We start from the raw sequence: 23,549 nt of genomic DNA, 5'->3' as shown, positions 1-23,549 counted from the left end.
GTGCAAAACCTCTTACGCACATAAAATCCTTCTCTTGCATGAGGTAAAAAGCAAATAATTGAAAAACTGTACTGGTTCCGAAGGAGGGGCAGAGGAATGGGGTGGAAAGTGAGGAAGGGCTAAATGAGTGATGTGTGCATATATGCCTCTACCATCTTGTACCCCATTAAGAAGTATGACCACAATGTACTAATAAAAAGAAAAAAAGAAGCCAGGCGTGGTGGTGGTGGCTCACGCTTGTAATCCCCGCGCATGGGAGGTGGAGTCAGGAGGATCGCGCAGTTTCAAAGCCAGCCTTGCTGGCTTAAGAGACCCTGTTTCCAAATAAAATATATATAAAAAAAATAGGTCTGGGAGGTAGAAGGTTCCATCCCCAGTACCACCAAAATAAAATGAAATCAAATAAATCAGGATAATTTGTGCAAATTATACTTTCCAGGTTCAAATTATTTATCTAAAATTAATTAAATCTGGTATACTTAGAAAATATGATAAAACTACTGGATTTCTAAAGTGATCAGCAAAGTTCCCAAACTTTAAAAATTTGTGGCACTCTTAGTGTCTTAATAATTTTTTATGGCACGCCTTAGCCAAGAGAAACACCTATCAGCTCTCTTCATTAAGTGTCACATCTACATTACTCCCTAAGTTCTTGATATCTGCTATGGTCTGGATGTGGTATGTTCCCTAAAGGTTCATGTGCTAGAAGCTTGGTGCCTGGGTTGGTGGTGGGGTCTTCTGAAAGGTATTAGTCATAGAGCACTGTCCTGGGAAGAGGTTCATGCTGATCTCCTGGGTTGAGTTAACTCAAAAGAATAGGTTGTTATAACATGAAGCCACTTTATGTGCTTGGTCCCTCTGCATGCACTTGTTTCCCTTTCTGCTTCTCTATTAGTCATAGAGCACTGTCCTGGGAAGAGGTTCATGCTGATCTCCTGGATTGAGTTAACTCAAAAGAATAGGTTGTTATAACATGAAGCCACTTTATGTGCTTGGTCCCTCTGCATGCACTTGTTTCCCTTTCTGCTTCTCTATGATGTGACAGTCAAGGAGGGCTCACTAGAGGTTGAACAGATGAGGCTGCATGATCTCAGACTTTTGATGTCCAAAACTGTGTATTAAATAAGCCTCTTTACAAAGTACCCAGTCAGGTATTCTCTGCAGCAATACAAAATGGACTAACACAATATCTTAACCACTTAATAGCTATTTGAAAACATAAGACTCATCAATTGAAAGAGAGGTGATATTTGGTTTTTATCCATAAATCAGCCTGACTACTAACGGAATGTGTGTCCCTGTTGGGTACTGCACAGTTTTTCAAACCTTGAATTCAAATCTGACACTACCACCTTCATTTCCCCTGATTCCCACTATTTTTTTCATGGAGCTTCTGTTAATGAATACTGCAACCACCAAATACCAGTTTCACGAAGATGTCACTGAAAAGAAGTACAATCTACTGCTGAAACTTTAACGTAAAATGTATTGAGCATCATAGCAAAGGCAACCATTTTAGGTCATCATCTCTATAACTACAACCAGCTTTATTTTTTGCAAATGGAAAATCTAATCAAATGCAAAATTACCTTAACTGCACTGAGAAAATAAAAAACACATTAAAAAAAAGAATAGTAATCAGTATGAAGTCTAGAATATGGGCAAGTGTCTGCTAGTGTTTTCTCCTCACCGTGGGAAGAAAATTGTTTTTAGGGACATTGGAAATTAAGAAAGTGGTCAAGATGAGAAACTCATCATCTAAGTCTAAATTTTTCTATCTGTAAAATAAGATGACAATTTCATTGTCTTAAGAATCTGGTTGTTTTAGAAAGATGTCTGTGTTTTTGAAAATGTTACAGTGAAACCCATTACTTTGTACAATGAATATGTGTCGATATTTATAATAAAATGAATGTGGCTGTTTTCAGAATTAAGGGAAATCATACTTATACACTAAAACACAGAGTACAGTCCCTGGCACATGGGGAGTGCTCAGTTAACAACAGCTATGAACATTAATTAATTCAAGGAGTATTCATTAGCCTATGCTAGCTTAATGGAAATACTCCCTTTGTTCTAAACCTTGCTCATTAAGCAACAATCCTATTTGTAATGTGATCCCCTTGGTGGGTTTGCCCAAGAAGTGGGCTAAATGATTCTGAAGTCAACTGTTCTGGTTTTATATCTGCCTTTTAATTTGATAATGTTTCCTTTAGGATTTCCTTTAGGATTCTATCAAGATCCCATAGACCTTCTACTTGTAGGAGCCAGGCATTATCTTTGCCCTTTGATAGCCCTCTGATGAGATATTACACATGAGCCCAGCACATGCTTTTGGATGTGCACATGTATACACCTGTCCACCCACTTATATGTATGTATGCATTTGTGTGTGTGTGTGTGTGTGTGTGTGTGTGTGTGTAGTGTATGTGTGTATTTATACTTTACAAAATACATTTGTACTATAAAAAGATCCTCAAATATCCCAGCAAAGAAACTATCCCTATTTTATGGTAGATGACTGTCATTTCTTTTGCCTGTCCTTATTCATATGTTCAACCAATATTTACTGAGTTCTAGTAAATCCAAGGCTCTTATTGTTACCCAGCTTATAAGTGGCAGGGCTAAGCCTACATTCCATGCTCCCCCAGACCCCTTCTACTACTTCTAAGACTCCTCTGGAGGTGAGACGTGCACTCTTAGACATGTAATCTCTCAGGAGACTAAGCCTAGAAGAACATTATTAGGAAATTAAGAATGAGTTGAGCCTTCAGGAGGAAACAAGCCAAGGCCAACAAAAGGGTGTGTAGAGCTAATATGGTGCTATGCAGTAACAGAGAAGCAGCACTGCAGATCGTTTATTTTACTTCCAGGTTTTCTATCCAGATCAACAATCTTCCAAAAGTCCAAGAGAGATCAAATATGAAGAGATAATTGATACTTATAATAGGTAGGGAAGATAGAAAAAAAGCCGCTGGTTGTTTTTCAAATTAATTCAGGTTCCGACAAGCCAGAGAGCATGGAAGATTACACAAGCCATCTAGAAACCCCTTCAGTAATCTCTTAGCAATCATGGTTATTAAGAAAGATGCCAGGAGGCAGCAGATTACTCTTAAAAAGAAGAAAGTTAGATCTATATGTGAGTTCTTAATGCTCATTCCTGGAAAAATTCTTGAACTGATGATTTAAAAAATTGTAAGCACTTTGGAAAGGAAGTAGTGGTTACTGTGAGTCAGCTTTCATTCAATAAGAACAAGTCTTGCAAAACTGACCTCATTTTCTTTGATGGACTAAATGCAGTTTTTGCTCTGACCTGTGTTTTATGTAAGCACTTTATCATCTACTAATATCTCAGTTGAATCTTTCCTTATACTAGCAAATGTCCTGAGTATGTGCGCACAGGTCTGTGAGTTGTCCTTGCCCAGTATTCTTAAGGAGAAGAGATAAGATGTGGAACAAGGAAACTCCAGAGGAAAAGCACTTAAAAAGCACTTCTGCAATTAGAAACCTTGCAAGGTGCTGTCGATTAAAGGTAAGTAAAACACAATTCCTGTTGTTAAAATGTCTGTAACCTATTTAAGGGAAGATAGACAAAGATTAGTTTTCTTTCCCTCCAGGTGGTGCACTGCATGTGATAATCCTCAGGGACAAAATAGTCCTGTGGTAGACATGGCTATATGTCTACCAAAGCCCATCTCCCTTCTGCAGCAACACAATCCCTCTTCTCTCTGGGTAGAGGGCAGGAAGGAGGCAAGGTATATTTGCCATAAATTCTAGGAAATCACTGGGTCAAGCCAGCAAACTCACTCTTGACTGTTTTAGGAGTGGGAAAGTTACCCATTCGATTGCTGGAGGCCTCTAAGAAACATATTCCTCCCTAAAACAGAGAAGCCTAAATAGAAATCCTCTGTATCTTCTTCCTACTAACTGTAATGGTGTGAAGGTGGGTTGCCTGGTGCATTAGTGGTGATTTTGTAAACATGTGGCCAAATTGAGGTCCTGGTCATCATTGAAGCTCTGAACCAATATTGACAATGCCTTAACTCTAGATCATTTACATTACACACACACACACACACATGCACACACACACACACACACACACACACACCCCTACCTAGTAAGTGGCTAAAAAATCCCTACATTTACTCTGATATTCGTAACTTGCAGTCAAAAGTATACTAATTGATATTAACAATATCCATAATTACTGTGTTTTCTGCTTAGATTAGTATCTTTTAATAAAAAGAGGTTTCAAAACAGTCCTTCCAAACCATCAAGATGAAAGATTTAGGTAATGCTTAAAACTATACCACAATTAATAACAATTAATCTTAGTTAACTCTGAGAGTACTATTATTTTGCTGAAGAAGCACTTAATACCCATCATTTATAAATATGCTATTACAAAGCAATTAATCACAAAAATTTCAAGGATGGGGTATATTTCCTATAAAATTTCAGCAAGAAAAATGCTTTCATTCTATGCCTATCATTACAAGTATGATAAGCATTAACTTTTTTACTTACTCAGATATGTTTTAAATAAAAATCTGTCCAAGCTATTCTGGCATTCTTAAAATAGCTCTTTTCGCAACCACTTTCCCTACAGATAGCCCACAGAGAATAAAAACTCATTGGTCTCTAAAATAATGATAATGGTACAACCGCATCGACATTTCTGTCATATTGAGAATGAAATATACGAACAAACCATAGATAATGTGCAATATGATATAATTACCTGGCTTGTGGCAAACCATAGCTGGTCCCTACTCCAACCCGAGGCAAGCTATATACAACTTTTTTTACTGTTGCTTGATCAGGGAAATTAAACATTACCGAGGCTGTGGTAAGAAGAAAAGAACATGATTTAGAAAACCACAGTAGAGCTAACCATCAATTTAAGAAATAATTTTCAAGATTCATGATTTATTTGTGGAGGTAATGAGTCTTCATAGAAATCAGCCTTCTCTATAACTCTGCCCATGTGAAACAGTCAACATTTTCAAACACATCAATTCTTTTTTACTTTTAAAGAATTTTTGTTTTAGCGAGAGCTTGTCAAAGAAATACATTGGCAAAATCAAGATAGTATACTATGTACATGAATAACATCCAAATCTGAGCACATTTTTCTCTCAAGTGATTTAAGAGGTCTTACTTCGGTTTGCCATAAATACTTCCAGAGCAGTGTTTTGTAGAAGATAACGTCTTGAAAATACAGCTCGTATCTCGCTGAACATCCATTTTCCATGAAGCCCCTCCGTGTATGCAAGAACCTAAAACAGTTTAAAGGGAAGTGCAATCAATAAGAGATGTATTTAATACTTTGACAGTATCTTAGTCAGTATATTGGAGATTATCTTTCTGAATTCATGACATATCACAATATTGTAGATCAAGTAAATAAGGAGATATCTGCCAAATTTCTGCCTTTCTAAGTTGACCTAGTTTGCTCATGAGGAATGTAATTACATGTTTAAGGTGGCCCTGTGACTTAAAACAGAAAACATGTGACCATGTTCAAGTCTAGCATAGTTTCTTAGACCTCGTAGTCATTTGTGACATACACTGTTGGTTCTCTTAATGTTCCTTCTCCCCTTTCTTCTTCTCTTAATGGAAGCCCAATTATTCCCCAAAGTGTCCAGTTGGTCACTCCAGGCAATGGATCATGACTGGCCTGAGCCAGGGCTCAGGAAACCTCTCCTATAAAAGGCCTGATAAGAAATATTTCTAGGATTTGTGGACCACGTGGTCTCCGTTGAAATTCTGCAACATTGCCATGGTAGCGTGAAAGCAGCCATTGATAATGTGTACGTATATACGTTTGTCTCTGGTCCAAGAAAACTTTATTCACCCAAAAGAGGATGAATTTGGAATGGGGCCAGAATTTGCTGACCCACTGTCTAAGCCAATCATGACAATGTTGTTCCCTGTTTTCTAAAATAACCTTGCAACTCTAAGGAAGGACATTAGGCAGCTGAAGATGTTTTAGAAAAGCATATAGAATGAGTCATGTATCGCCCTCTTTCGCCCTCTTGCCTGAATGGAGATGTGATGGCTTATTGTAGCAGCAACTGGGGTACATTAGCAATTGTGTTTCTTTCTTTCTTTCTTTTTTTGGTGGTACTGGGGTTCCTGGAAGCCCTTCTACCTCCGGGCTACACTCCCAGACCTATTTTTACATTTTTATTTGGAAACAGGGTCTCCTAAGCCAGCGCGGCTGGCTTCAAACCTGCATGATCCTCCTGTCTGCCTCCCAAGCGCGGGGATTACAAGCGTGCGCCACCATGCCCGGCAGCAATTGTGTTTCTAAAGTAAGAGGAAGGCCTAGGTAATTACAGTGAGCCTGGCTTCAACACTGGGCTTCAGGAACCATCTCAGCACCCAGCCATATTTGCACTTGATCTATAACCATCCATATTCAATCAAGCAACAGCTGCCCGTCTGCAATATACACTTTCCTTCTTGATACACCAGCATATATTAACAATACATAAGTACTTTTTCTACTTGCATTGGTATATACTAATGAAAACTAGTGACTGAGTCTTGCATACATTTGATGTCTTAAGCTTTGAAAACAAGTTCCAAATTCTTTTTATATTCCCTTTCTTTGAGCAATAAATATGAAATGTATATATATATATATGTAATATTTTAGCCTTTTAAAAATTTAAACAATCACATCTTCTAACACATGATTCAGTTTTTGTCTTCTAGAAATGAGAAGGGTTTAGAAGCAGCCAGACACCTATTAAGTCCTGAAACATTTTGGAGCCAGACTCATATTAAATCTTAGCTCTGGTATTCATTAATAGTACCTTGGAAAAATTTCCTAACTTCATCTGATTTTTGTCTTTTTTGAACAGCCACTAATACCTATTATTGGTTAGTTTAAGCAGAGACAATCAATGTAAAGTATATTATCTTAGTTGTAACTTATGCTCCTAAGTTAATATGTTCTTGTTGGACATCCTGTGGCAAATGTTTTTAGATTCTAAGTGCAAAATGTCTTTTTAAACATTTTACAAAAGGGTTACAGTGACTTGCCAAAATTTATATTTGTGAGTTCTTATTTAGTTTTAATGGTTTCCAGATTTGAATTTCATAGCCCAACATACTTTTTAATTTAATTATTTAATTATTTATTTATTTATTTATTTATTTTGCGGGTCTGGGATGGAACCCAGGGGCATTCTACCTCTGAGCTACACCCCCTGCCCTATTTTTTATTCTTTATTTCGAAACAGGGTCTCACTAAATTGCAGAGGGCCTCACTAAGTAGCTGAGGCTGTCTGCGAACTGCAGTCCTCTGGTCTCAGCCTCCCAAATGCTGGGATTACAAGTGTGCGTCACCACGCCCAGCTCCCAACATACTTAAGAAAAAAAAAAGGAAAAGAAATACTAATACAGGATTGCTAACTTCTTTTGTGTGTCTAAAGTAAGACATATTTTAAGATAAATAGTTAAAAATATCTTCAACTCTTACCACTAGTAGTAGTAATGCTGCAGATTGAACCCCACGGCTACACCCTCAGCCAAACTTTATTTTTATCTTGAAACAGGGTTTTGCTAGGTTGGTGAGAGTCTCACTACTTTCTGAGGCTCTCCTTCCACCTTTGAGTCTCAGCCTCCCAAGGACTGAGATTACGAGCATGTGCACCATGCCAGATTTAACTCTGTTATTTCATTAAAAAATTAAAATACCATTTGAAAACCCAAGCAGTAAAATGAGTAAAAAAGAGATACTCTCTCAAACAAACAAAAAGCAGTGCTGGAACCCTTCTACAAATACTAGTATGCCAGAAAGATAGCTAAATATCTGTATGTATAGAAATATCTAACGTATACACACAGAGTAATATCTTTACTCATTTTTACATTTGGGAACTATGATGGAATGAATATTTAATCAAACAAATAGCACAAAACACCTAAGTTCGCTGGACTCCTCCAGAATTCCATGTAAAACTCTTACCTTATAAAGTGTGCCAATTTTGAATTTATGGCCTTTCAGTTCTGCCTTAACCCTTAATTACTTTTTCTGTGCCCTTGAATGAAGATGGGTTTGAGCTCTTTACATATTTTTCCTCTGCTAGCTGGGAAGATGATGGACGATGTCAGGAAAGGGTATGAAGAGAGACTGCAGGAAGTCTGTTCTTCCTGTTCCGGGGCTCCCTTGGCAGCTCCCTCCAGGGTCCAGGGTCTGTGGTGTGTGATGGCCAGCAGCACCCATGCTGGACGGATTTCTCAGGCTTCCCCTAACTCTAGGCAGTTCTGTAGTGTCTCTGGTGGGATCCCTCCCACCAAGAGCTTCACCAGGCCCCACAGAGAATAGGAAAGTTCTAGAGGACAGAGCTCCAGCAGGCTCCTCCATCCTTGGGTTCTATGACACCCCTAAGAGTACTAGAATATTCTTTATAGTGCTAGTTATTCTACAGGATTATCTATATTTCTTACCAGCCACTGCCTTCAAGTGCCAGTCTCCTGTGATACTTTGTACTGTAATTATTTGTGACACTTTCCCTAGGTTGCTATGTGGTTTCTCTCCCCTGAGCAGATCCAGGCTGATCCACAGTGGGATTTGGACATACCACCGGGGAGCACCCGGAGCACCAAGAGGAAGGCTCTGAGCCTGGAGGCACAGTGACCAGATGGGATGCTACTGCAGGCAAGTGATGAAGACTTTAATCGATTTGTATACATTTCAGGAATGTAAAGGAATATCATTTATAGTCGATTAAATGCCGAGTTTATGGTATGTTTCTATAAAAGTCTGGGCAGCAAGCCCAGGTCTGAAATATGAACTGATACTATAAAATTGCCTGTGTTTTATTTATACCTATACTGGTTACATAATGTCCTATAAGTTTCAGGACCTTCTATAATAACTCTTTTAGTTTGTTTTTCATTATAGCCCAAGATATTCTCCCAAGTCATTTAAATAATTTCATCTCTACTTGAGGTCTGTGTTTTTCTTTTCTTTGTTAAGTCAACCTTCCCATCTCATTTGGCTTGTGTGTGCCTGCCTCTTCAGATTATTTGATATATGATGAGCTCTAATCAATAAATACTAACTACCCTGTTTAGGTTTGTTTTCTGAAAGTTGAGTGAGCATAATTTTTATACATCATACAGGTCACAGACAAGAATATTAAGCCATCTTTATCCCAAAGCCTATGGAATTTGTGATTATCAATAAATGACCACTGAACTGTTCTGAGCAAAGTGCCTGTATCCAAAAGAAGTGAAGGAAGGAGGAGTGCTGGCCTCCTGCTCTGAGGTCTGCCCCGCAGCCACCTCTGCGCTGAGGCACAGGGAAGGCGATCGAAGGCAGACATAACAGAACCCCCTTGGAAACCACTACCCAAATGTGTGCTTAACACATATTATCTGGTGATCATGCTGGAGAAGAACGGGGCTGCTGGGCACTCATGCGTATCAGACGTGTATAATGTTGTCAGAAACATGTATATGGCTGTCAAATCAGTTTCATCTTCTTTTTTTCTTTTAAGGCAGCTAATATAGAGTAACCTAAAAAGTATGTGTTTAGTGATGGCTTCACTGTTCTCAAGTCATCCAATGCACATATGAGGACCCTGCAAAGACTTTTCTTTGAAAGTAAAAATCTAAATTTTGCATCAGGTTGTATTTCCTGTTAAAAACTTGATGAAAATGCTGCAGACGGCTGAACCTGCCCTTTTCATTGTCCATGAAGTCATCACATTTAATTGATTTGTAGCTTCAACTGTTGAATTAAAGGAGGCCTTGGAAAAGCAATGCAAAGTTACAAGTCCTCATTACTTTTATAATTCCATATACATGTACGTGTGTGTGTGTGTTGTTGTTGTTGATGGTTTATGATTACAGTAAAGATACTAAATAAAAAAACAGTTCAAAAGATATTTCAGAATGACATTCACACATGATCATCCACACTTTTTTCACATTAGTCAGCTAAATAAAGAGGATTCTAAGCCCTGGGGAAAAGTGGATCCATAAGAGGGAAGAAACTTGAGGCTCAAAGGACCGCTGGAGACCACCTCTGGCTGACCGCTGCTGTGTGGCTTGTGCCAGGGTGGCACCTCCTCCCTCTGCTTCTCAGGGGTCTTGGTGACCACCACAGGCCCAGAGAGACAGAAGACCACAGTTTTTCTTTCCCATCTCTTTTTGCACATCTCTGTTCTCTCACTACAAATAAAAAGACGTGCTTATCCCTGGTGTTCTGGCTGGGATAAGATCTGCTGAGCAGGTAGAAGCCTTAAACAGAACCTACTCAAAATATCAGTGGAGGTGCTATAAAGTATATGCTCAAGGACTGGATTAAAAATAATACTTTTGCAAGTCAGATGGTTTCCCAGTTCTTTATGTTTTAAGGAAGAGATGTTGTATTTATATGGGCTATCAGCTGAGAGAGATAATTTAAAATAACTTTTCCATGATAGGTCACTAGGTGATTTTTATTATAGAACTTGGAAATAATACCAAATAATGAATAACCCTGCTATAATAAAACCTTGGCATCTTTCTATTTATGTATATTAAAAAGATTTTCAATACATTCATAAAAACAAAACTTAGGAGTAGCTCTAATATTGATTCCTATGTTTTTCTAGCAATAATATTTATATGTATATATATATTAACTACTCATTTTCACTAAGATGAATTTCTAATATCATTTTTACTTTTTTAGGTTTGGTAATTATTACCCAAATGGCACAATATATTTATCTTGTTGCATGTTAATATTTATGATAATTCATCTTAGAATAAAACTTTTAAGCACCTAAAATTTTATAGTCTTGTGAATTTAAAAGATTAATAATTTGATAAGTTTAAACATGTTTTTGTATATTAGTATAATACAGTAATTTAAAAATCTTTTCAAATATATTTTAGGGCAGATAAATTTTTGGGAGAAACTGAAAGAAAATGAGTTCAAAGGAAGGAATTCTATAAAATGTCTATTTGAAAAAGAAACTTATTCATATATTTTTAAATAGATGATAATAATCTACTATATTTATTTGATTATTCTGGATAAATGTGAAAATGATATAACAATCTTTATTCTTAAATAGAACTATTTAGTAATATGTTGTATAATATAGCTTTTAAAAATGATTAAACTTATGGAAAATTTCAGAGGCTAACTTAAAAATGTGCAATGTAGTATATAGTTTTATAAAATTATTTTTTAAGGTTGAAAAACTTTAAAAAACAACTGAAATAAATACCCTTGCAAAATAAAAAAAATCTTCAAATATCTGACAGAACAGCTTAACTTTAGTCTTTTATCCAGTTAATAATGAATATGAGTCAAAACTGTCAAAGGTCTGCATTATAATCAATATAATATATGTGCCAAAATTGATCACTGAATCAAATTTCTTTTGTAAAATTTACATGGAAATAATTAATCCTGATGAAAACAACTCAGTAGTATAAAATTGGAAATGGGAAAAGTTAAAACTGATCTAACCAGCTGGGCGTGGTGGCACACACTTGTAATCCCAGCATTCGGGAGGCTGAGACCAGAGGATCGTGGTTCGCGGACAGCCTCAGCTACTTAGTGAGACCCTCTGCAACTCAGTGAGACCCTGTTTCAAAATAAAGAATAAAAAATAGGGCTGGGGGTGTAGCTCAGAGGTAAAATATCCAAGGTCTAAGCATAAGTTACATAAAAATGATCAAGAAACTAAGCCAGCAAAATGAAGGCATCCAGAAATCACATTCTCAGTAAAAACTGAACAATTCTATAATACTGAGTGTAAGCATTCTTGTTATTATTGGTACACAGGCATGGGGGGAGATGAGATAAAGGTAAATAAGGGATCACTATATTTGGCATCCCAATAGAGAGCTTGTTCTAACTCAGCAATCTTCATACCTGCTTACCTTAGATTTTAGGCCTCTCTAGAGTCTGCCTTTTACTTCCTGTGAGGCAAGCACATTTTTGGTTCTTTAGGTTCCTTATCATAAGATAGAAAAAGTAATAGTACCTAACTTCACGGGGTAATGGTGAGATTGTATTTTATAATGTATACAGAAAGCATTTAACAAATGTTAGGATACTGCTATAATAATTCCCTACCTTTTCTTTTTTTCTTTTTTGCGGTACTAGGGATGGAACCCAGGGGCATTCTACCTCCAAGCTACCTTTTTATGTAGGTAGGGGTGTGTGTGCCCATACACATGTACACACACACACACACACACACACACACACTGGATTTCTTTCTGGCTCTAATCTTCATTAATGACATCATAGGCAAAGGTATTCTATAATACCTGGACCACAGTATATAATCTTTCACTGAACTAACAGCCACAACTATTGTTTCTTTATTGGTTGGTAGTCTGCATTCTAGAAGATACCCCAAGTCCAATGGCCTCTAACTACAAAGTCCAATGATTTAGGGTATCAGGGACCAATCTTATTATTAGTAGTGAACACTGTAAGATTGGTTCTTCTTATCTTATACACATCCTATAATGTGACCAGCTTCTTCTACCAAGCTTATCCTTATGACTTATCAATTTTATTTTGTTCTGTGAGTTTCACTGAACAAATATTGATGAAATGACCCATGAGAAATCACTGGACCTTCAGGAGTTCACGGTGTGATAAAGAATCACAAATAACAGGCATAGTGGTGTGTGTGGTAAAGGGTGTCAAAAACAGTGTCCCAAGCAGAAGGAATATGTATGTAAAATGGGTGCTGTGTACAGTGGGTCCAGGCCATCTGAACATACACCAGGAGGAGAGAAGCCAAAGTCAAATAAAATAATAAAGGGCTGGCAGGAAGCCAGGACACAAGGCTAGATCTTGCAATTTCTATCAAGTTTGAACTTTGGTCTGAGAACAATGAAAAGCCACTATAAGATTTTAAACAAAGAGGTGAGATGATAAAATCTGTACTTCAGAAATCACTGCTGTGGCTACAACTAGAGGCTATTTTGACTAGAGAAAGGTGGCACCGTTCCAAATCGCTATGTAAATGGTATTCTAAAATCATTAGTAGAAAATCAGGAACTCATTCAAAAGAGTATTATGTGTACCTTTGATACCTTTGATAGTATCTCTCACAAGGTGTTAAGTACTTTTAAATTGATCTATTTTATTACCTACATCTCCCTGAAAATACTTGACTTCAAGAGGGTAGAGACTAGGTTGCACTCTATTTATGTATTCCTCACAGAATGTGCACATAAAAGCAACTCAATCGAGTTATGTTGAGTAAAATATTTAACAATTTAATTTATAAACAAACCAAGTTGCAGCTGGAGTCCTCTGTGTCTACTTCATCTTCAATACGACTCTCCAAATTATGGTAAAACTCTCAGAATGAAAGAATGATATTGGCAGAGTTGCTTCTTTTCTGTCCTGTTCATGAATGTCCCCATGTGTAATCATTATGTCTTTGGCTGTGTTTCATCATTTTCTCAAACTTGGCACACTCTAAAATCTTATATTTTTTTTCTATGCAGTTATTTTAAAAAGGGATGGGGGTGGAAGAGACAAGAAATTTATAGAAAAAGAAAACAGCTTCTAGTTTCTAGAAACTAGAACCTTAATTTCACTGTGAATAATTGTAAACTAGTTATATTTATATGCCTTCTGCCTTTAGATTTACTTTCTTCTATTTCAGAACAGTTGGAATTCTGAGCTAGGAAATTTGTTTTGAACCAATTTGGTAATAAGGTCTGATTTTTTTTGGGGGGTACTATAATTTGTCAGCAAAATTATTTTCTCATTTAAAAATATTTTATATTAAAATTTTAGGTGCACTAAGAAATGATACAATAATAGAGGGGGGAATTGAAGTAATTATTACTGTAATAGTCAAGTTAGCCTTAGCTCAAGGGTTGACATAAAGGAGAATTGCTTTCCAATGGAGGTCTAAATGGTCTATGAAATAACTCTTTTATAATATTAAATTTTTTTTCTGTAAGAAAGTTTAAACACACAGAAAAGTAGCAAGAAGTATTCATTGAAGAAAGAAATATTAATAATTTATTTATTTAGTTAGTTATTTTGGTGGTACTGGGGTTCCTGGAAGCCCTTCTACCTTCGGGCTACACTCCCAGACCTATTTTTTTTTTGGGGGGGGGGGAACAGGGTCTCTTAAGCCAGCGCGGCTGGCTTCGAACCTGCATGATCCTCCTGTCTCTGCCTCCCAAGCGTGGAATTACAAGCATGCGCCACCACACCCAGCTAGAAATCTTAATATTTTAAAACTTCAGGGTTAAACTATCTATTCTGTAGCTGGCATTTCCTTATGTTAACCTGGAGAAAATTGTACATGATACAAACAGAAACGTACGTTTTGATCCTTACTCATTATAGCTTTAAACATTTTTAATGTGTATCATATGTTATAAAATCATAGTAGAGTTTATATTTATATCTGTTTACATGCATACATATCATGTATACTATGGTACACACTAAGTCTTTTAAAAGCAGTAACTATTGATCGATAAAACCCTGCATTTATCCATGAAATGCATTTTGTTTAGCTATTTCTAACCATTCAGAACACTTCTCAGACCCCCAGTGTACCATGTTCTAACATAATGTTTCTTTTGCCTGTTAAATCGCTCTCTGTTTTGTTCTTTTGATCAACTTCTATTAATGTTTCTGGTAGGAGATCCTGCTACTCCCTATCCTAACTCTATACCCAGCATTTATTAGTCACAAACTCGATCATAATTGCTGGCTTACTTGTTGGTATCTCTTGCTAGCCAGTATACTTATCAAGAATAAAGATTCTCAACACATCTTGGCATTCTTCATACTTAGCACAGAGTCCAGTATAGAACAGTAATCTAGCAGTACTAATGAATCATGAATACTTTTGTTGATATGCACTTAAGTTATAACATATAGTAATTAAAACCAGTCACTAATGGTCTCAAGTTGATTCCCAGATTGGACAGGTTAATGGATGTTACCCTCTTCTAAGAAGTTTCTTTGTATCATGCTTTTTACTAATAATCCCACCACCCTGGCCACAGTGGTCTGAACATGATGGTCAGTTAATATAAAAAGTGGTTAACATAATCCCTTTGGAAAGATACCCAGGAGTGGTATGGCTAGATCATATGGTGGATCCATTCCCAGTTTTCTAAGAAATCTATACACTGATCTCCACAACAGCTGAACTAGTTTGCAATCTCAACAACAGTGTAGAAGAGTTCCTATTTTCTCCACATCTTTACCAACATTTATTGTTATTTGTCTTCTTTATGATTGCCATTCTGATTGGGTTAGATGGAATCCCAAAGGAACTGAAACCAGAGAACTACAGTAATATATGCATATCCATGTTCATAGCAGCACAATCCACAATAACCAAATTACAGAACCTACCTAGGTGTCCATCAACAGATGAATGGATTATAAAATTATGCAAAATATACACAGCAATAAAGAACAAAATTATGTCATTTGCAAGAAGATAACAGGATCTAGAGAATATTGTGTTAAGTGAGATTAGTCAATTGCAGAAAGTAAAGGATTATATATTTTCTCTACTATGTGCAGGACAGAGAACAATTGATATAAGAAGGACTCCAGATAATGGAGGAGAAACCTCAGTGGAGCCAGGGAGTAGATCAAAGGGTAGGGAAGGAGGAAGACAGAGGTTCACTAATGGAACTACTACCATAGACTATGTGTATACATGTGACTACCATTGTCAGTCTTGGTACTTTGAATTGGGAGGGAGGGAAATGGGGAGGCAGATGGGGGGAATGTTTATCATTGTCAACATGATTTACATTAAGAAGTGAGACTATAATGCATCAATAGAAGCACACACAAATAAGTAGTTAATATAAATAGGACAGTCCTAACTGTTTAACCCTTGTCCACCAGAGCCATGCTATCATGAATGTTGGCTGGCTGATGCAGTCAGATAATCTCTCTTGATGATCTGAATGTGATATATTCAGAAGATATCCACAGAAGAATGGGAGGAAGCCAAAAGATCGTGAAAACATGATCAACAGAATCAGAAGGTAATAAGGAGGTGTGAGGAAGAAGAAGCCAAGACAGTAAGAGATGACCTGGGTCTACAGGTACATACGTCATCATGTCTCCTGCCCTGCAAGCATCTGTACCATCTGCCCTCCTGGATCCAGCCACACTGGCCTTTCAGTCCCTGAGCATGCCACAGTTTCCTGCCACAGAGCCAAAGCACGATATCTTCACCATCTGCAATATCTTCCCTCCTCAGTTTGCCTGGTTCACTTCTACTCCTTCTCTGGCTCTCCTTTTACTTTCTGTTTTTTCAACCCCATTTCTGGCTATTTAAAATTCCTCATTGCATATTGTTTTGGCACCGTGTATCAGACAACTTCCCTTCACAACAATACCACAAATTTTGCAGATTTATTATAGCCTTTATTAATGGAATCTCCTAAACTAGACTAAGCTCTTTGACCATTTGTTTCTCATTATCATATCCCTGTTACTGAGCACTGTGCCTTTGTCTTTGTAGAAATTCAGTAAAATATTTGTTGAATGGTTGAACTAAGGGTATATATGGAGTTGGTCCATAATAGCAAAAGTATAAACAAAGCAGAGAACAATTATAATGTCACTGGGTATCTGTGGTAGGAAAGAGTAAAAAAATGAGTTACTGGAGCTTGAGTAAAATTCCAGTTTTTCAGAAGCCGGATGAGAATTTCCTACTTGCATTTTATTGGGCTTTCTTAAAAGAAACTCTGGTAGGTACTAGCACTTACTCAGAATCTACTTCTGTTCCCCCCATACCTCACCTCCATCTTTCTGATTAACAAATAACAACTCTGATCACATTCAGATACGATCTTCTCTTCCATGGGTTTCTGAATCAGGTCACATTGACCCCAAAGCAAATCCCAGGGGTAGATCATATTTGGAAAAGTTCCCCCCTTCTTTAGAGAGAGCAAGTGGTAATGATGTACTTCTTTCCTCTGAAAAGTCCTGAACTTAGGCTGATTTTTTTTAGGTCTTAAAGGCACATTGAGGAAGAAGCCATAACAAGGATGACAGACTTGCAATGAACCTGGGTGTTCAAAACAGCCAGGAGCAGCTGATTCCGTCCATCCTAAGAGACCAACAACATCCAAGGTTTAATATTCGATGATAATCTCTTTTTTTCACTCTTCTCTCCCCCTCCCTCCCTCCCCCCCTCTCTCAATGCAATTATACATTATAATGAGATTCAAAGTATATACATGTACACACTACTTGGTATGCATCTATCTATACTGATGCCATCTGAGTTAGGTTATCCGTTGCTTGTAGCTGAAAGTTTTATGATACAAAGCCTTATTTTCTGATGTAGGCTTCATGTCTCTGTTCTTTGGAGAAGGAAAGAGCCTGACTTCCCCCCACCACATACACATATTTGTATTATCTGCTCAATTTTCTATAAACTTAAGCTGTTCTAAATAATAAAAGTTAACTCTATTTTTATAGTACTAAGGATTGAATCCAAGGGCATTCTACCTTTGAGTTATTATTTCCAATCCTTTTTATTTTTATAAAATCTGGAACAGGTTCTTGCTAGGTTGCTTAAAGTCTAATTACATTGCTGAGGCTATCCTCAAACCTGTGATCCTCCTGTGTCAGCCTTCCAAGTACTGGGACTACAGGCATGTTTGAAATACTTTTATTTTTTAGGGATTGAAAGCTATTTTCATAAAATATGAGTTCATAGTTTGTAAAGTGTAATTTCAGCCAAAAAGCCAAGAACCCCATAGCATTCAGAGGCTCAACCTTGGGACATATGGGAATTTTTCTTTCTCTTACATCCAGAACTCTCCTAGCATGGTTCTCTCACCAAGAGATGTTCATATAAAACCCATCCTGCATTGGCAGGTCCTCTGGATTTGCTTACCAAGTGAGAGTTACCTTGGGGTGGCACAGTTGCTCCTCCCACCAGTGTGTACCAGTCAGTGCGGTCTTCACTAGCACTTCTTTTGGTGAATCAAAATAGTATTTTTTCAAATATTAAATTAATTTTACAGATTAAACCCAGAGGCACTCTACCACTGAGATACACCACCCAGCCTTTTTATATTTTATTTGGAGACAGGGTCTCACTAAGTTGTTCAGGCTGGTCTTGAACTCTTGGTCCTCTTGACTCAGCCTCCTGAGTAGCTGAGATGTGGTAGAAGGAACCTGGATCTTGTAGGATGAAAGACTCAGTCTCTATAACTTCAGGAAAGTTCCCTAACATATCTATAACACAGTTTTTCCTCATATAAAATGAGAATGATTATATTGACATCACAGGGCTGCTGTGAGTGGTCAGTGGAATAACATGAAAGGTGTCCTGTGGATAGGCTGGTACAGTGCAGGGCTGGATACGTGTGCTGGAGGAATGGAGACGTCTTGTTCCTCCCTGCCAGGATCTGCAGAGCCCTCGGCCAAGAGAGGAGTGGCTCCCCCTCAACTCCTCAAGGGCCGCTCAAGGGAATGATTCTTTCACCTCCTTCGGATTCTATGTCTCATCTTGGTCTAATAAGTTCTGGTTATTTCCTGAAATTTGTTCTTATGTTTTACTTAACAGTTGGACTTGAGCTGGCTCTTCAAGAAATGCAACTCAGTATAATTTTGCACAGCTTAGTAAATGCCCCTTGCTTATACATGGATGTTTTTCACTAATAACTGTAATAAGAATAATAAAAGGTTGTTAGAGCATGTAATAAGAATAAAAAGAGGTGTTAATGGCATGGTAGTATGTGCCTATAATCCTAGTACCGGGGAGCCTGAGAAAAAAGAATCAAAGGTTTGAGGCCAGCCTCAGCAGGTTAGCAACATCCTCAGCAACATAATGGGACCCTGTTTCAAAATTTAAAAAAGGTCTGGGGTGTAGCTTGGAGATAGGTAGAGTGCCCTTGGATTCAATCTCTAGTACAAAAAAATAATAATAAAGAGCAAGGAGGGGTATTAGAAGCCTCCCAACTTATAGGCAATGAAAATCATATCTCCAGGGTTAAGTATTTTCTAAAAGTCTCTTCCGCATTACGGACACACTCTAGGACTGATTTTACCCCTTCTGTTTACTTTAAACTTTTTACCTGTAAAACTGTCTAACTGCAGCAAATTCTACTTCACTAAGAACTTGCCATTTCTGTGTTTTATTTGAGTTTCACGAGCAAGTTCTCTGTCTATAGGCAAAGTCTCTTAGCATCACACATCATCTGTTCGTCAAACTCAAATGGAGTCAGCACCTACTAGGTTCCAAATACTGCACCAAGTGTTGGGGACACCTTGGTGAGCAAGGCCAAGAGGTACTTTCACTGGTGGACTTCAGGATTTCTGTCTAGGCCTTTGCTATAAGGTGACAGAGAAATTCTCTTTTCATCGAGTTTCCTTGAACCATCTCCCTCCCCTAGACTCCCTGAACCATCTCCCTTCCCTAGACCTCCTCCATTACTCATTTGGGTTTCTTCTCCTATATCTGGAGTTCACCTTGTATCACAATCTCTCCCTAGCTTCTACATGAGAGAAAATATAAGATCCTTCATTTTCTGTAACTGGCTAGTCTCACTTAGCATAATATTCTCTATTTCCATCTATTTTCCTTCAAATGACATAATTTTGTTCTTTTTATGGCAGAGTAGAATTCCATTTTATGGCAGAGTAGAATTCCATTATTCTATAATTTCACAATCCATTCATCTAGTGATGGACACCTAGGCTGGTTCCATAGTTTGGTTATTCTATGTACACATACAAAATTATCAATATCAATGTCAGTATCATGTACAGCCTGGGGAGAGAGTAGAAAGACACCCGGGGGAAAGCTCACCAAGTTCTGTGTGTATATATGTCCCTATCAGCCTGAACTTCATTTTGATGTTCATGTGCCAATAAAAGTCTATTAAAAATTGTATTTTATTGGTTTGTTGAAATAATTAAATGAGCTATGTATTTAATGTTCTTATCTCAGTTGTCCCAAATGTAAGGAGATCACATTTGATCGCAAGAGGCCTTCCAGAGGCCTCACTGCAGAAGGGATGAATAGAGATGGTGACTTTCAACTTTATCTTCCATCCATTGTAGCCAGAAGGAAGATAGAATGCTGGGGAGAGCAGTGCAAGGAGCATCACATACGATTCTGCCCACCTATGTCTTGGAAGAAGCCCTCTGCGAGCACATGCAGAGTGACTTGAAGCAGGCTAACTTGGCTTCTGAATTCAGCCAGTCGGAAGCAGAGGGAGTCTTATCTAAGATAGTGTAGTAAATGGGGAGAGTGGGAAGATAGACATATTCATGAGACAGAATTAAGAAGATTTGGTGCTTTGTTCTAGACTGAGGTAAAGCTACGAGAGAAATGCAAGTTGTTGTAGCATTTCTGGCTCCCGAAAATGGAAAATGCCTCCATTTCTGGCCAGGCAAATAGACCTCTCTGCCATCTCCTGGGTCTAAGAGTACTGGCGGACTGTAAACATTGTGAAAACTAAGCGGCTCAGTCAGTCCAAACGTTATACATGACCATCATTCTGTTCCTTTATCTCCTCTATAAACACGAGCGTCTGCAAAGGAAATGTGTTAACAGCAAAAACAATTAACCTATCCACATTTCACTACTTTAAAGGGATGAAAAGCAGTGACTAAAATATGAACAAATAAAAATATCGAATCTGTTATTAAAGTTTTGCTCCCCGCTAACAGTTTGAATAAGCCGAATGTGTGATGTTATTTTCTCCACGTATGCAGGTTATTTCTGTCTTAGTGAAAAGTTTTTGTTGGACGGCGTCCCTGGTGATCAGCACAGTGAGTGGCACCCAGCCAGCGCTCAGCACGAGCAGCCCCACGAAGCACCCGTGTGTGTCTCCAGCATGCACGCCTCAGTAAATAAATAAAAATGCATACTAGAGATATCCACATGGTGAACTAATTTATGAGGAATGGGGTCCATCTGCGATAGAAGTCTATATGGTAAATATACTTGTAGCGTTACTAAATCTAGCTAAGTATATTTTCAGTAATGTTGTGCCAGACTTTGGGGTAAAAGACTAGTTGACTTTTTAAATGCCAGAGCAGATGGATTATTACTGGCATGTAGGTACACTTTAAAAGATTATCCTTACAAAGGATGTTGCTATCGTGTGGGAGGGTGTTCCATGGAGAGATGGCAAATCCACCTAAGTGGGAAGCAAGAAGAAGGGAGCAGACAGACACACATATTTATGTATGTGTACAGATGTATCACTAAATAGCATAGATCTATGAGATCTAGCATTCAAAAACATGCATGCCACAAACACACTGTTTATCAGTAATCTAGACATAAGGCAGTAAACTTAAAAAACTCAAATAATAGAAAATACACTACAGGTAGCTCTTACTTGAATGACTGAAAATATGTTCAGTCCCCTCCCTAACAAGAGAATAAAAACTGCATGGAGATACTATTTTTTGACCTATCATACTGGCAAAAATCCAGCATTTTGGTAATAATGAGCTTGCTGTGAGGAAAACAAGTATTCACGACTTCTTTGCAAGATAGCATGAGGCCTATCAAGGAAAATTTGACATAATCTATCCAAATTTCAAATACACATACCCTCTGAGCCAGCCATTACATTTATAGAAATTTATTCCCACAAAAGCCAGATAAAACATGTACCTGATTGATCATAATACAGAACTGTTGATCACGACAAAAGAATAGATGCAAACATCCATCCATGAGAGAATTAGTTAAGGAAAAGTCTGGAATAACTATATCCCATAAAGTGAGGGGAGAATTCTAAAGAAAAATAATACAGTGTCACAAATAAAAACTAGCTACATAAGGGAATATTTATTTAGAATGGGAAAAAAACCATAACAGCCAATTACTAATACTTGGGGGAAGAGGCTCTTTTCTTCAGAGCTCTCTAAAGGTGTCTTAGCAAAATGACACCACTAGATGATTCTCAGAAACTCTCATCACTCAGTGGGCCTTGAAAGTCAGGGGCCCAGACGCTGAGGCTTCATGCACTAAGAGCATCATCGACTTCCTTTACTACAAGTATCTGTGATACACATATGTGCACACTAATTTCTAAATATTGGCATGTTAATTTTTTAATGTGTCAGTATAGATCAGATGTCTCAGGATGTCATAAGTAGATAACCATTTTCTTAAGTTTAATATACATATAATAAAGCTTTATGACCGCGCAAATATTGTGTTTCATAGGTACCTAATTATTTTACCTAACAGAATGGTTTTATGTCATTTTTCATATTATTGAACATTATATTTTGAAACACTGGACACATTCTTTAAATATATATGAAAAATACCAATTTTTCTCCCCATTTACAAGAACTAAAGGATTATTGGTTTTTCCATTAAGTACTGATGTATCTGTGTTCAGCTTATACAAGCTAGCTTTCCCTGATGAAGAAAAGATATTTTAATGCATTTTGAAATAAAAATCCTAGCCTCTAATAAATGCCCAAGCATCTACACATTAAAGTAAAATGCAATGGTAAATCAAAGCTAAATAAAAATTATACTCCCTTCAAATTTTTAGCTCTAAGATTGGGTCTTACAAGGAAATATTAAAAAGAAAGTTTAATATAGGATAGCTAACAATTTCAAACTAATCCCTACTCTACTTTCTCTTTCTTTTATGAACCATTGAAGCAAAGTCCAATAGGCAGCCTAAAATGAATCTCAGGTCCGGAACAGTCTTTTTCAAGCCTAATCGAACGGATGTAAAAACATATATAAAAAGATGAAAGTGCTTTGCCTTTACATATGGCAAAATAAATCAGGGAAAAGCTGCAAAAAGAAGTGAGATGGTCCACAGGGGCAGGTTAAGTCTGATGCTAATGCTTGCTTAAAATGGTGACAGTCTGGAGTGGGGAAGCCTGGCTGGGCTGCTTTAATTTCTCACTGGAATAGCTCTCTCCCAACCTTCTGCAGCACATCAAAGTCTCTGGAGCTCAATTAAAATTGGATTATATTGAAATGCTCTATCTATGGGAACTGTGTGCTCACTAACACTTTTCTCTCAGTAATACTCCAGATGACAGTTGCCCATCCCAATTTAAACAGTTGTCATAGAGACGGGAGAACTAAGGCAGGGGAGAAACTAACAATACAAAGCAAAGGTAGCAGCGAGGATTTCTGTGAATGAGAAGCTTGATCTGTTTCCAGGGACGCTGTTTATTACCCCAATGACAAAGCACATGAGACACAAACATTATTACATTTTGTATCTTTATATGATGTGAAAGGAAAGATAGCTGACAGTGCTGCTAAGATTGAACGTATATGGTCAAAAGTTATCTACTTGGGCATATCCCACTTACTAAAAATTAAGATCGAATGTTTCTCCCAGTGGAAAGCTGCTATCAGATATTTTAATGCAGAAAGGGGAGAGGCTGTGGCTAGTAAGCCTAGGGTAAAGATGACAATATCTACTTTTTAATTACAGGTCCAAACCAGGAAGAATAATTTCTTGGTTAAAAATATTTTTCTCTTTCCAATATTAACAATTTTAAATGTTTAAATCTTGGAATGAGAATGGTA

The 23,549-nt window shown here is 37.5% G+C and overlaps 1 protein-coding gene across 5 annotated transcripts in view; it reads right to left on the bottom strand.

Moving 5' to 3' along the window:
- The window catches only part of NBEA (neurobeachin), a gene marked incomplete at both ends in the record, with an annotated part of 621,684 nt that overhangs the window by 107,081 nt on the left and 491,054 nt on the right, over positions 1 to 23,549 (bottom strand). For all 5 annotated transcript variants that reach the window (XM_080719963.1, XM_080719960.1, XM_080719962.1 and 2 more), the window contains 2 exons: positions 4,745 to 4,847; positions 5,165 to 5,282. In XM_080719963.1, coding sequence (XP_080576089.1) covers positions 4,745 to 4,847; positions 5,165 to 5,282 — 221 coding nt within the window. The remainder of the gene's footprint in view (positions 1 to 4,744; positions 4,848 to 5,164; positions 5,283 to 23,549) is intronic.

The sequence above is a fragment of the Muscardinus avellanarius genome (genome assembly GCF_963383645.1).
Source record: "Muscardinus avellanarius genome assembly, chromosome: 2".
Classification (NCBI taxonomy): Eukaryota; Metazoa; Chordata; class Mammalia; order Rodentia; family Gliridae; genus Muscardinus; species Muscardinus avellanarius.
This window is presented reverse-complemented; position numbering and strand designations above follow the sequence as displayed.